The 15741-nt window shown below is 41.6% G+C and overlaps 1 protein-coding gene across 1 annotated transcript in view; it reads left to right on the top strand.

Annotated features, from left to right (window-relative positions):
- GBE1 (1,4-alpha-glucan branching enzyme 1) overlaps positions 1–15741 on the top strand; it is a 184214-nt gene that overhangs the window by 165663 nt on the left and 2810 nt on the right. The window contains exon 15 of the mRNA XM_063448657.1: positions 14508–14625. Coding sequence (XP_063304727.1) covers positions 14508–14625 — 118 coding nt within the window. The remainder of the gene's footprint in view (positions 1–14507; positions 14626–15741) is intronic.

Genomic DNA, 15741 nt, shown 5'->3' with positions numbered 1-15741 from the left:
TGATCCTGTCCTATCCCTAAAGTTTTCTTTTTGGCTTACCTGAGGGTTGTTTACCCTCTACCCCAAGGGAGTTCAGCTTCTTCCTTGGGAAGCTTCAGGATACGGCACTGCGCAAAACTGACCCCTGAAGAAACCCCTTTAGGGACCGGGAGTTTTACTTCCTGTGACACTAGGGGTAGCAAGACTATGGCATTACCTTAATTCCTACAGTGACCCAAGGAGTAACAGGCTGGACAGGCACACATAAAACATACAGAATTTTCAATGACCCTAAGGGTAGCAAAATATATGCCATACCGTATTATATCTGCAGTGACCCAATGGATAGCAGACTATGGACATCATCCTTATTCCCTTCCTACCTGAATCTTCAATCTCATATACGATTATACGGTTAATTCCTTCTTTGTGAGTTTTTATGACCTTTCTCTGTCTTTTTAATGGTAAGTTATGATTCCGGCAGTTCCTGAGTATCCTGGGAACCGCCATATTAGTTGGCTTCCTGTCGGCTCTTTTGTGCATGCGCAGATCAGGTGGTTCGCCTGTTTCGTTCGCTAATGGAAAGTTCACATGGGAGTGTTTGCACGCATGCACCTGAATGTAGCATTTGTATAATGTAGTTTGCGCGCAAGTGACATTTGTGTGATTTTTGTACGTGGCGTTCGGTTCATGCATGCGAATAGCGGGTGATGTCATTCTTCCTATTTAACCCCTTAGTGACCAGACCGCTTTTCAATGTTTGTGTTTAGCTGTAATTTTCCTCTTACTCATTTACTATACCCACACATATTATATACCGTTTTTCTCGCCATTAAATGGTCTTTCTAAAGATACCATTATTTTCATCATATCATATCATTTAGTATAAAAAATATTTTAAAAAAATTAGAAAATATGATGAAAAAAATTTGAAAAAAGCACACTTTCTCGAACCATGCCCCCCAAAATCTGTTACGCATCTACAACCGCCAAAAACACCCGTGCTAAATAGTTTCAAAATTTTGTCCTGAGTTCAGAAATACCCAATGTTAACATGTTCTTAGCTTTTGTTTTTAAGTTTTATAAGTACAAGTAGGACATTGCTGTTTCAAAATATATATATATATATATATATATATATATATATATTAAAAATGTATCAATAGTGACATTGTTACACTGTTATCTGTCATAAATCTCTGAATCACACCTCACATCACAGCCCAGGGTATTCAATATGGGGTATGTCCAGTCTTTTTTTTAGTAGCCACTTAGTCACAAACACAGGCCAAAGTTAAAATTGAGATTTGTTTTTGTGTTAAAAATGCAAAAAAAACTATTTTGAACGCTAACTTTGGACAGTTTTTGTGACTAAGTGGCTACTGAAAAAGACTGAACATACCCCATTTGCAATACCTTGGGTTTTCTTCTATTGCAAATGGTATGCCATCATGTGGATAATACTCATTCCTGGGCTACCATACGCTCTGAAAGGTAACATAACCAATCTGGCAAATTTCATTGTGAAAAAACTGAAAATCAAGCCTTATATTTGACACTGTAACTTTCAAAAACACTGTAAAACCTGTACATGGGGAGTACTGTTATACTCGGGAGACTTCGCTGAACACAAATATCAGTGCTTCAAAACAGTAAAACATATCACAATAATGATATCATCAGGAAAAGTGCAGTTTTTTGTGTGAAAAAAACTCACTTTCACTGACACTATCCTCGCTGTGATATGTTTTACTGTTTTAAAACACTAATATTTCAGCAAAGTCTACTGAGTAAAACCGTACCCCCCATGTACAGGTTTTAGGGTGTCTTGGAAAGTTACAGGGTTAAATATAGTGCTAGCAAATTAAATTCTCTGGACTTTTGGCCTGGGTTGTCAGGCAGGTCCCCCAAATTGCAATAAATAAAATTAATTAATTATGTAAAAATATTACATAAATATGCACGTAGAATTTAAGTATATATACATATATGCTTGAAGTCTACGTGTATATTTATGTCATTATGTATATTTAGTATTATTTTTATTTATTTATATATATATATATATATATATATATATAATTTCATTCTAAGTGTATTTTGATATATATATTATCAAAATACAGTTAGAATAAAATTATATATACCGTATATACTCGAGTATAAGCAGAGTTTTTCAGCACATTTTTGTGCTGAAAAAACCCAACTCGGCTTATACTCGAGTCAGAGTCTGTATTATGGCAATTGGTAGTTCAGAGGGGGGAGAGGGGGGCTGGCAGAGCTGTACTTACCTTTCCTGCAGCTCCTGTCAGCTTCCTCCTCCTCCGCGCCGTCCGTTCAGCACCTCGGTCAGCTCCCAGTGTAAGTCTCGCGAGAGCCGCGGCTCTCGCGAGACTTACACTGGGAGCTGACAGAGGGAGCTGCACAGACCGCGCGGAGGAGGAGGGAGCTGACAGGAGCTGCAGGAAAGGTAAGTACAGCTCTGCCAGCACCCCTCTCCCCCCTCTGAACTACCAATGACACTGGAACACCAGGGAAGGAGCCCCCCTCCCTGGCCAGCTAGCAAACAGGGAGGGGGGACGAAAAAAAAAAGATAATTTAAAAAAAAAAATTAATAATAATTAAATAATAAATAATAATACAAAAAAAAATAATAATATAAAAAAATAAAAATAAAATAATAATTAATAATATATCAAATGCCCACCCCCACCAACACATACACAAACACACACTTCATTCATATACACACACTGCACTCACACACACTGCATTCACACACACTGCACTCATACACACACTGCACTCATACACAAACACTGCATTCATTATATACACACACTGAAAATAAATATTCAATTAATATATACGCACACACACTGCACTCATACACACACACACTGCACTCACACTGCACTCATACACACACACTGCACTCATACACACACACTGCACTCACGCACTCATACGCACACTGCACTCATACACGCACACTGCACTCAAACACACACACTGCACTCATACACGCACTACACTCATACACACTGCACTCATACACGCACTGCACTCATACACACACACTGCATTCATTATATACACACACTGAAAATAAATATTCAATTAATATATATATATACACACACACTGCACTCATACACAAACACTGCACTCATACACGCACTGCACTCATACACACTGCACTCATACACACACACTGCATTCATTATATACACACACTGGAAATAAATATTCAATTGATATATACGCACACACACTGCACTCATACACTCACACTGCACTCACACTGCACTCATACACACACACACACACACTGCACTCATACGCACTGCACTCATACGCACTGCACTCATACACACTGCACTCATACACACTGCACTCATACGCACACTGCACTCATACACACTGCACTCATACACACACACTGCATTCATTATATACACACACTGAAAATAAATATTCAATTAATATATATATGCACACACACTGCACTCATACACACACACACTGCACTCATACACGCACTGCACTCATACACACTGCACTCATACACACACACTGCATTCATTATATACACACACTGGAAATAAATATTCAATTAATATATACGCACACACACTGCACTCATACACACACACACACTGCACACACACTGCACTCATACACACACACTGCACTCATACACACACACTGCACTCACGCACTGTACTCATACACACTGCACTCATACGCACACTGCACTCATACACGCACTACACTCATACACACTGCACTCATACACACTGCACTCATACACACACACTGCATTCATTTTATACACACACTGAAAATAAATATTCAATTAATATATATACACACACACACTGCACTCATACACACTGCACTCATACACAGCATTCATACACGCACTGCACTCATACACGCACTGCACTCATACACGCACTGCACTCATACACGCACTGCACTCATACACGCACTGCACTCATACACACACACACTGCACTCACGCACTGCATTCATACACGCACTGCACTCATATGCGCACTGCACTCATATGCGCACTGCACTCATACGCACACTGCATTCATACACACACACTGCATTCATACGCACACACTGCATTCATTATATACACACACTGTAAATAAATATTCAATTCATATAATTTTTTTAGGATCTAATTTTATTTAGAAATTTACCAGTAGCTGCTGCATTTCCCACCCTAGTCTTATACTCGAGTCAATACGTTTTCCCAGTTTTTTGGGGTAAAATTAGGGGCCTCGGCTTATATTCTTGTCGGCTTATACTCGAGTATATACGGTATATATATTTTTAATTATTTTTACATTTCTTAATTTATTTGTAATTATTTATTTTTATAATATATAAAAAATATATAGTTATTATATATATATATATATATATATATATATATATATATATATATATATATATATAAATATCCAAAAAATACCGGCACTCCAGGAATTCTCAGCGATACAAATTTTCTTTATTCAGTTAAGGACGTCAACGTTTCAGCTCCTCATGGAGCTTTCATCAGGACAACTTAAACAATAAAACAAGCAAGCTTATATAGGGAGAATCTCAATTAGTGTACTTACATATTCAGGTGTTTCACCTCCATTCCCGCCATCAAACGGACCGCAGCTGCCAACCGCATCAGCACACTCCACTTCCGGGTTCCTGGCCCACATGACCAGGTTCGAGGTATCTGATTCGCCGACTGACGTTACCAGGCAACCAGGGACGCCAACGTCACTTTAGTCAAACCCTTTACTTACGGACTGCGGCATGAGTCAAACCTCCCAAGCCCTTCAGTGCAATAAAGTGTAACTCTCTGTTACAGCTCGCATTCTCCTGTTTCCCCTCCCCTCCTGTCTGTCTACGGTCCGGTTGCCACGGCAACACTTTATTGCACTGAAGGGCTTGGGAGGTTTGACTCATGCCGCAGTCCGTAAGTAAAGGGTTTGACTAAAGTGACGTTGGCGTCCCTGGTTGCCTGGTAACGTCAGTCGGCGAATCAGATACCTCGAACCTGGTCATGTGGGCCAGGAACCCGGAAGTGGAGTGTGCTGATGCGGTTGGCAGCTGCGGTCCGTTTGATGGCGGGAATGGAGGTGAAACACCTGAATATGTAAGTACACTAATTGAGATTCTCCCTATATAAGCTTGCTTGTTTTATTGTTTAAGTTGTCCTGATGAAAGCTCCATGAGGAGCTGAAACGTTGACGTCCTTAACTGAATAAAGAAAATTTGTATCGCTGAGAATTCCTGGAGTGCCGGTATTTTTTGGATATTTATGATTTTTGCTACCAGAGCACCAGGTACCATTTTATAGTTTTGTTGGAGTGCAAGAATATTTTCTCGTCTTTATATATATATATATATATATACACGTGTAATTTTACTCTTAAGTGTATTTTTATATTAATATATGTATATATTAATAAAAAATACACTTAGGATGATGTTATATATAAGCTATATATATATATATATATATATATATATATATTTGTGTGAAGGGCTCATGATGGCAAAGAGAAATAAGACCTAATAAGTGTAGGATGGTATAAAAGTAGCAAGTCGGTTGTGGTGTGCCGAAACCGACGATGAGGTAGGCCTGAAAATAAAGAGGGCCCACCAAGAAGAAATGTAAGAAAAAGGAGTTGATAAAGAGGTGTGGGTGGGAGGGTGATGCAACGCTGACCTCGAAGGTATGGAGCCAGGTAAGGGGTGTCCCTTAAGTAGGGAAGGGGTGTGTCATACGCCCCTCCCACAAACACAGGCCAAAAGGCCTTACTACTTGTGTGAAGGGCTCATGATGGCAAAGAGAAATAAGACCTAATAAGTGTAGGATGGTATAAAAGTAGCAAGTCGGTTGTGGTGTGCCGAAACCGACGATGAGGTAGGCCTGAAAATAAAGAGGGCAAAAATAGAAATTTCAATATTTAATACAAACTACCAATATACATACTTTTAACAAGACATGTTCTGAAAAGCATTTCTTACTTCTTGTACAGGGTTAGGAATGTATCGTGTGTAAGCGGATGATTTCCAGCGCCCCAGTGTCTTGATAACATGAACCGGTATGTTAACACTGGAGGCTGTGGAGGCCGCTCCTATGCGGAAGGAGTGGCCTGAATAGTTAGCTGGCTTGAGTCCCAGCTGTGTTAGTAATGACCTAACATGGGTCATGAAGTTGGTAGTAGTGAGAACTGAACCTCGTAGAACAAAAAGTGGTTGTGATGGTGGTGCCTTGAGACTCTCTGTATAAGAGTCCAGTATTTGGACGGGGCACCATCTGTTGTGAGTCGGATAGTATTTAACCTCTACGGGTGGAGCGTGTTGACTGTTTTTGGAATGAGGTAGTGTCAGGATATAATAGTCCATGTGTTTGGTTAAGTGCGAATGAAGCAGTAGGTGAGTGGATTGTGTTGTATTGATGGCGGTAAACTCTCTAGGTCTCAGAAACCCATAAAAAGCCACGTAAATAGCTGTTTTGATGACTAGAGTTGTGTTGAAGGAGAAGGGTTTTAGATCTAGTAGTTGTGATAATTTCTTAAGGATATGAAAATCTATAGGAAGCCTCTGTGCTGTATGCGGGGTTCGGATCTTTGTATACCCCTAAGGATGTTCTTGATTTGGTATGATGACATGAAACTTGAGTTGTTGGGTTGTAAGGTCAGCATGTGATGTTGGATGCCTGTAAGATATAGTTTGATTGTGTTGTAAGAAAGTTTGAGTTTGATGTGGCAAAAAGAGGCAAAACCTAAAAAAGATGTCATGATGAATGGTTGTAATATGTTGTGTTCCAAAAGGAATCTTTTGAATAAACTGAAAGCTCTGTTGTAGGTTTTCCTGGTATTTGTAGATAGAGCTAGTTGGGACAAAGTTCTGCAATGTTGCATGATAACGTCTAGTCCATTGTTAGCTGATGGAACAGTGGAGTGGCCGTGGCTGTGAGCGCGGCTGATGGGAGAAGTTGATGAAAGGCCTGGAATTTAAAACGAGACAAATTATCAGCTGCCTCGTTACAAATACCTGGAATATGAACACAATGCAAGAAAAAATTATGACATGCTGCCAACCAAGTGAGTTTCCTCAAAAATCTCATGATAGTAAGGGAGTTGGAGCGACCTTTGTTGATAATGGAACAGGTTGCTTGGTTGTCTGAGTAACACCTGACTGATGAACCTGTCCATAGATGTCCCCATGCCACGGCAGCCGCCACGATGGGATATATCTCGAAAAGAGCTGAGGTAGAGAAAAAACACTCCAGGTCCTGCACCTCTGAAGGCCAGCTACCCCAAAGCCATTCGTTCCCAAAAATCGCTGCAAAATCTGTGGTAGACGCCGCGTCTGTCCAAACAGTAGGAGAAGTGTCAGACAATTGAGGGAGGAACATGCTTTTTCCGTTCCAGGAGTTTAAAAAGTTTCTCCACATGAGAAGGTCTGCCGTGGCTTGGGTATCTAGGGTTAATCTGTGTGCATCATGTAGAAACCGTGGGAACATGCTGAGGAGACGTGATATGAAAGCACGGCCTTGAGGTATAATACGCATGGCAAAATTGAGTGACCCCAGTAAAGATTGTAATTCTTTGCGGTTGCAAGTGCGTAGTTGTATATAGAGGTTGATGTTTGTCAGGATGTTTTCTACCTTGGTGCGTGGTAGGCTAGCTTGCATGTTGGCTGAGTCTAGCATGATGCCCAGGAAAGTGATGATGGTATCTGGGCCTTCGGTCTTGGTAGGGGAGACTGGGACCCCCAACTGGTTGAATAGGCTGACAGTTTCTTTGAGGCTACTGGGAGGGGAAGAATTCTCCTCGACCATTAGGAAATCGTCCAGATAATGTATGACTGTAGGGCATCTGGATATATTGAGTAGTAACCAGCATAGGATTTCGGCAAATGTGTCAAATATGGCTGGACTACTTTTAGAACCAAAAGTTAGTTGTGAGAAAAAGTAGTAGTTCCCTTCCCACTTGATGCCATGTAGGTGCCACAGTGTGGGGTGGATTGGTAGTAGTTTGAATGCATTTGTTATGTCGGTCTTACTGAGCCATGCACCGACTCCTGCCTGTAAGATAGCCGTAATGGCGTGGTCTATAGTGGAATATTGCAGGGAGAATTCCTCCGATGGTATTAGGGAGTTGAGGCTAGGAGTGGTAGAGGTGTGTGGTGCCGACAAATCGATAAGTCTCTGCTTGTTGGAAGATTTTCCTGTGACAACCCCGATAGGGTTTGTCCTCCATGTAGTGAAAGGAGGGGATTGAAAAGGTCCCAATAGGAAACCTTCTGACACTTCTTTAGCTATGAGTGTGTCAACAGCTGTAGGGTTGTGTTGGGCGGATTGTAGATTTGGACATTCCAGGATTCCTGAAGGCATATGTATGATACCTGTGTGGAATCCTTCTGATAGACCAGAGATTATGAAATCTACTAAATGTGTAGATGGATGCTGTGACAGAAGTGTCGCAAGTAGGGATATGTTGATAGACATTAGGTACTGTTTGGGATACATTTTATTGGGACACATGATTTTTGCATGTGCCCTGAAACATTTTGAGCATATATGCAATAAACGACAACCGCTGTAATTACATGTACCAACATTAAAGTTATTACATATCTGGGATTTGCCCAGAAACTTGATAGGTCTACCCAGTTTGTCTTTAGCTATTTTCTCCGTAGGACCAGCGGAGCTAGGTCCTTGCACGTGGGTATGCTCGTTAGCAGTGGTGGGACAAAAATTTGCCGAATGAGACATGGAGGAGCAGTATGCACAAGCCGGCGTCCTTAGCCCTGCAAAGTGTCTGCAGAAAATCACTGTGTCTATCTTACTCCAGTTGGACCTTGTCCCGTACTGTGAGAAGGCGCCTGACACTTTTGCAGAAAAAGATCTATGGTAATCGTAGAATGCCGATCCACCATATTTATTGCCCAGGTCCACCAGCTTGTGCATATACATGTCAAATTCCTCACGCCTGTGTGGGTAAACGGCACATATGACATCCCGGTAGATGCCAAAAGCCAACACAAATTCCGGGATGGTGAGTTTCCTGTTTAGGCGTGCATCCCTGGACTTGACCACCACAGAAATATCCTCATACGCATACGTTTTATGCTCCACCACATCCTGGGAGGCAATTAGTAGTGCAGCTAAGTTGACATCTTTACCTTCCAGGATGTCTTTATTAAGGTGCTCAGGTATCATATGGGCAGGGTTAACCTCCTGCTCGTCAGAGGTGGTGGCTGGAGAAACTAGTGGCAACTCGACCAGTGGCGGAGGGGTCACAGTGGCTGACCCAGCCAAGGTAAGGGCTGTGGTGACCGATTCCAGTTTCTCCAGCCTGGAGTTTACCTTAGCCATGGATGACATGAGGGATGTAAGCATGCCATGTATATCTGTCGGGTTAGACTGGCTAGTCCCTTCCCCTGCATCAGAGTTATCAGTTGAGGTGTGCAACAGTTTGTATAGTTCCGCTTTCCTGGCAGTAGCGGGGCAAGGAATGTGTCGCCTCCTGAGTTCGCTAGTTATGCGAGGGATTGTCCAGGACCTGAATGATGCAGGACTAGCCATGTCTTCTTCCGGTGGTGGGGAGTTTGGTCTAGCCGGAGTGCTCGGGATGGAGAAATCCTCTACCCCTTCTTGAGACATACTAGATGAGAAAATATACCGTTAGTGTTGAAACCCAGGGGATGTACTGGCGGGCTAATTATGCCGTGTGAGGCGAAAAAATTAATCTTGTCCTTTGGTGACAGGTGAGGCCCTGCTATTTGCCAAGTGGCTATGAGAGGCTCTATCTATGCGTTGGCGCGAGGGAATATTGAGGCCACCCATGTAGTGGCAGGAATTCGTAGGCCTCTCGATGACAATAAAAGAAAAACAGGGGAAGGGAGTGACAGGTGATGCCCTCTCTAAACTTTGCGAGGCGGCTAACTAACGTGTGGCTCGAGGGGTGTTTGCCTCCGAAACGTTTGAGGCGGGGTGTTGGCCTCGCGGACCTCTAAACTATAGGCGGTATGCCAAGAGGGGAGATACCTATTTGGGCCTATACCCCTAACTTGCCAGTACTCTATGTCCTATTTAGGGAGAACGTATGTGACACGTGAGCAGGCTTACGTACCTGATAGTATGTATACGTATATGGTGCGTAAGGTATAGAAAACCTGGATAAACCTAAAAGGGTAGAAATAGATATGATAGTATGAGAAATGGATCCTGTGATACTAACGTAGACTAGATATGCTGTGGTTGATTTTATTAACCGTATGTGTTGAAGGGGAACAATTAGAGTAAGGAAGTACCCCGCCTGATTTGTTATGGAGAAAAACTGTAACGCAGGATTAGCTTATAGTGGCTACGTATAATGTGTATACATGGTGACCAAATTTAAAATATATATATGGCCGTGCTACTGTAATAATCATAGTGCAGGGAGTATGAGTTAAAATATGAACATTGACCATATGCAGAAAAAGTTGACGTATGAGAGGTTAAACCAAAAGTGTGATTCAATCCTGAAAGTGTGAGATGTTGGGACCGTGTTCTGTATACACGATATATTGTTTGAGTATATGCAGAAAGGTCAGGAAATGTACGTGCCATGTAATCGGGTGTACATGGTAGTGACAACGTAATATACACAAATAAATTAGAGAAAACCTTATCACATATATATACATTATACCTATTCCTGATTAATTATCTGAGTTCTTGTGTATGTAATTTGAGTACATAAAGAAAAGTCAGCATATGACACGTGCCATGTAATGAAAAGTGTACATGGTGTGTTTAAACAGGGAGGAAAAAAAAAAAAAAACGTTTGTTTAAAACAAATTTCCTAAGTGCAAATGGAAGGTACACAAAAAGTAAAGTTGTTCAAGCAAAACTATGTATATGTATACCAGCATAATACATGAGCCCTAACCTAGGTATAATTAATGTGACAGCATAAATTATGAAATACATGCTATAATCGTTATATGTATATAAAACAGACTGGTATTTAATTAACTATAATCTGCATTAAAAATGAATAATCCTACTATCAGGTACTAAAAACTTATCATATAGAAACAAACTGAAATAAAGGAGGGAAAAAGTAAAGCATAAGAATGCTACATACTTAGTACTTGGTTTCCGGAAACCAGAGGGTTAATTTGCCTGAGACTTTGGCCGTAAAGCGTGTGGCCGTAAAGTAAGGCTGAAAATTATTGCGACGCCGTGGGAAATGATCCGGGCGACGGACTTACGTTTGAGAAGTCCTGAGGACTCGATCAGCGAAGAAGACCGGGTTTTTTGTGCGTGGCTGGCCGTGGAAAGACCTGTAAGGAGTTCCTGGACACAGCTGACACTGAAGAAAAACGCGGAGTTTCCGAAAGCAAGATGGCGCCGTCCGTGAACCGGAAGTGGATTCAGGAAGCAACGCTGACCTCGAAGGTATGGAGCCAGGTAAGGGGTGTCCCTTAAGTAGGGAAGGGGTGTGTCATACGCCCCTCCCACAAACACAGGCCAAAAGGCCTCACTACATATATATATATATATATATATTTTTTTTTATTTTTTTTTTTATTTCTCCAGCAGGGGGCCTGCCTGTCAGTTCAGGCAGTCCCCCTGCACTTAAGAATATGGACGCCTATTGCTGCCATGTGACCGCTCTTTCAGAGTGATCACATGGACCATGGGATCCTATTTAGCCATGGTGGGACTGTCTTGGCAGTCAGACAGTGCCCCCAGTGGAGATGATCGATCGCCGGTGGGGGAATGGCGGTGATTGGGTAAGTTACTAGGATTACCTCGTACATACTAGGTACGTCCTGGGGTTGAGTTTTAGTTATATATATATATATATTTAATTTATTTTACTTAGTGCCTTGAGGCACTCAGCACACAGGCAGATCACTGGAAGCTTGCCTGATGGCTTCCGATGCTCTGCCTCAATGCCGGGCGCCACATGGAGCAACCCGGAAGCGATCGCTGTAACGGGGGTATTGCAGGATGCCAATTGCTGGGACAGTGTGGTGGATACTATGACGGTGTGTGCCATTGCTCACAGTGAGTTAAAGGAGGTGACTGCAGGTGAGGTGGTGAGTATATGGTCTTATATGGCAGGGGAGTGGGTGTTATATGTCACGGGGGAACAATGGGATTGGGTGTTATATGGAAGAGAGGATATTATGTCAAGGCTGGGGTGTATGGCAGGGCGTGTATTCTGATAAGGTGGGGGTATATGGCAGTGTGGGTATTATATGACTTGTTGAGGGGTATATGCCAGGGTGGGAATAATGACAGGTAGTGGGTTTATGGCAGGGAGGGTATTATGACAAGGCGGGGCTGTACATGGCAGGGAACGTATTGAGACAAGGAGGGGGTTTATATGGCAGTGAGGGCAGGTGGCAGGGGTGTTTTTAAACTACTTGTCCAGGGACTAAAGCGTTTGCCCAATCTACTTGTCCGCCGTGACAATCTTCTTGTCCGGTACAACTGTTTTTTCAAAAACATATTTAAATAAGGTATTTATTGATAGTAATTTAGAAGACAGACCTGGTGTAGGGCACATGACATAGTAAGGAAGGGAGGAGGTTACACAGTGAGGGAGGGGGTGACTGGTGTCAGAGTGAGGGAGGTAGGGGGTGACTGGTGACAGTGGCTGAGGGAAGGGGTAACTGTGACCGAGGGAGTGGATGACAGAGGGACTGATTCAGGGGGGTGACTAGTGACTGAGGGAGGGGGTGACTGGTGACAATGACTGATGGAGGGGGTGACAGTGACTGAGGGAGGGAGTGACAGGTGACAGTGACTGAGGGAGGGGTTGACTGGTGACAGTGACTGGTGACAGTGACTGAGGGAGGGGTTACAGTGACTAATGGAGGGGGTGACTGGTGACAGTGACTGAGGGAGGGGGTGATTGAGTGAGGTGGTGACTGTGACAGAGGAAGGGGGTGAGGGTATAATAGCAGGGAGGGTATTATGATTAGGTGGGGGTAAATTTAAAATAATATTATTAGCTTACCATTCAGGGGGTGCAGCAGGGGCTGTCTCTCTCCAGCTCCTTCCCAGCCCAGGGTCAGCCAGTGCAGCAGGTGCAGGGGATCTAGACAGGCTGACTCTGATCCCCTGCATGTTCGGAGTGATCACGCAGGGGAGAAACCTGTCAGAATACATGCTCTGCGCCCCCTGCTGGTACACTCCATAATGACCTCTATTGGCTCAGTGATGAGTCAGAACAAAGGCTTGGGAATCACCTCCCTGTGCTCTGACTCACTGACTGAGCGCCGGAGCCGCGATGGAGAGGATATTATTATTACAGACCGTGGAACCCGGGGCGAACCGCCCCCCACCCGGCTCCCCCTTATTACGCCACTGGTCTAGAGTCAAACCATTTGAAACAGTTTGACACATAATGGGGTCAGCCAGGTACACGCTATATGTTCCCTCTTCACAAATTCATTAAAGCCGAATTGTCCCTTCCACGTTATCATTATCAAATTTCCCCAAGTTTGGATGGAATTCATTGGCTAAAGGGTGTCAACTAACACCCAAATTCAGGCGGAAAAGACAGACTGAATTGATATTGCTAATGCAAAAACAGCAACTTTTCTTGAACAATATCTGTGAAGAGGCATTCGCGGGACACAAACAATTGTTGAACTGTTACAAAACTGATTCAATTTGGAATGCCACCAGGTAATTCTTTGCACCAGAACCTCTACAGGACACCTGGTGGTTATGGTACTTCAGAGTGTCCTTTTAAACCTTGCAGTCAAGCAACTGCAAATATTTTTTGTTACATATTCTCACTTTTAATGTGTTAACATTGGACCACTTAGTACATAATTCCCTCCATCACGGTTTACGTTTACTTGAGAGCTACCCTTTGTAACTTTGAGTGCTTCTAAAACATAATGCATCTTATCGTAAAAGGGCATAAATATAGTATTATTTTATCAACAATGTCCATTAAGTGCATGAAGTGGGAGGTTTAATCTGTACATTATGGGAAGCATGTGCAGGTTTAGAAAAAAGTGCATGGGAGACAATTCACTAGAGATAATTTTCAGTCAGATACAGAACTTGAATACCTGTAGTTCTGTGTGACTGACTAAACAATGCTTTCTCTAAACAGTAATCCTAATTACATGTATTTTTAGGAAATGTCCCCACTGCATACATGCCTATTTTAAATAGTGTATGTTTTCAATATTGCTGGAGGATGCAATTGTATTTATTAAATCAGTTAAATCACTTATTTAATAATGTATTCATAATAAATTACTACATTTTTATTCTTCATCGTGTGGTGTTATTTAGATATACCTTGAAGTTGTATCACATATTTTGATTAAATAGTAGCTTAACCTGTCAATGTGCAAGTGTAAATTGAAAGATGGAGGTTGCAAATAAAATGGAATTATCCTAAAGGGGTCTATTTAAAGTGTTGAAATATGTGAATGATATATGTTCCTTAACCCTTTGATTTTAAGTATATGATAGCTCTGGATACTGATTTAAAGATGTACGGAGGGCACCAAAGAATAGATCACAGGACAGAATTCTTTACTGAAAATTTACCATTCAATAACCGTCCTTACTCACTGTTGGTAAGTTTTTCTCCTTTACCATTGTGTTTTGTTTGTTTTTACCTGGATACTACTTGTTTAGGTGGCACTAGCTAGGTGACTTGTTTAATCATGTTAAAATGAAAGCAGTAATCCATTGCTTTGTTGTACTTTAACATATACCATTCAAATGTGTGTAAAAGACCTTTGTTAGTCTGTTCTTAGAGTTATAGGGTCTTTATTATATTGGGAAGTCTTGACCAGTTCAGGGAAAATTGTATCCTGTACAATGGCATTGGCCTGTATACTTTAATTGTTTGACCCATATGGTGGCAGACTTCGGTTCTTTCCCAAGGATTAAGTAAATGTAACTCCACTGCTAATAAAAGAGGCACTCAAGGGTGGCTCTAACAAGGTTTTTTTTTTATTATTTTCATTATATACATTATGGCTTCACGATCTCTGCGGGTTTTCAGAATTAATTTTCCTACAGTAATTCTCACACAAAAACAGGAGTTCCTCAAAGCCATTTATAAAGAAAGTACAACTACTGATCTTGCACATTGACAAAAATTCACAAGGAAAAACTAAACTGCACAATCTTTCTTTTGCCATAACAATGAAGTCTGTAGAAAGGAACATCATTTTGTAACTGAGATTGTGCACTGTATTTTTGTTGTGTTTTTTTTTTTTTTTAGTTGTGAATTAAATAAGCCGGGACATGATTTCCCTTGCTTACACATTCATTAATTTCCCAGAGGGTCACGGCGTTACCCTTTTGGGGTCTTACACTTAGCTGTGAAAGTGAAAGACCCAGGAGAGCAAGGCTTTAGGATTTTGTTTTTGCTGTCGATTGACAGCTTTCTTTGCATGTACATTTTACACTAGGTATTTTTTTCCATGAAATTTAATATGCGGGCACATTATCTGAATGTCCCTTTAAACTATCCTCACCAGACTAATTGACAGTGCTTGCTTGCAAATGATAAGCATGGAGCATCTGCTACAGCATCAATAATTTACTGAAAAATAAACATTTCCATATTTGTTATTCTTGGGCAGGACTTCAGAGATCACATTCTTACCTGGCATTTTTTAAATTTGTAATGAACAGTTAAAATACCAATATAAGTTAATTCTTTCAAAAGCTTTGAACAG

The sequence above is a fragment of the Pelobates fuscus genome, chromosome 1 (genome assembly GCF_036172605.1).
Source record: "Pelobates fuscus isolate aPelFus1 chromosome 1, aPelFus1.pri, whole genome shotgun sequence".
NCBI classification, from domain to species: domain Eukaryota; kingdom Metazoa; phylum Chordata; class Amphibia; order Anura; family Pelobatidae; genus Pelobates; species Pelobates fuscus.
Note: the sequence above shows the minus strand (reverse complement) of the source record. Positions and strands in the feature narration are given on the sequence as shown.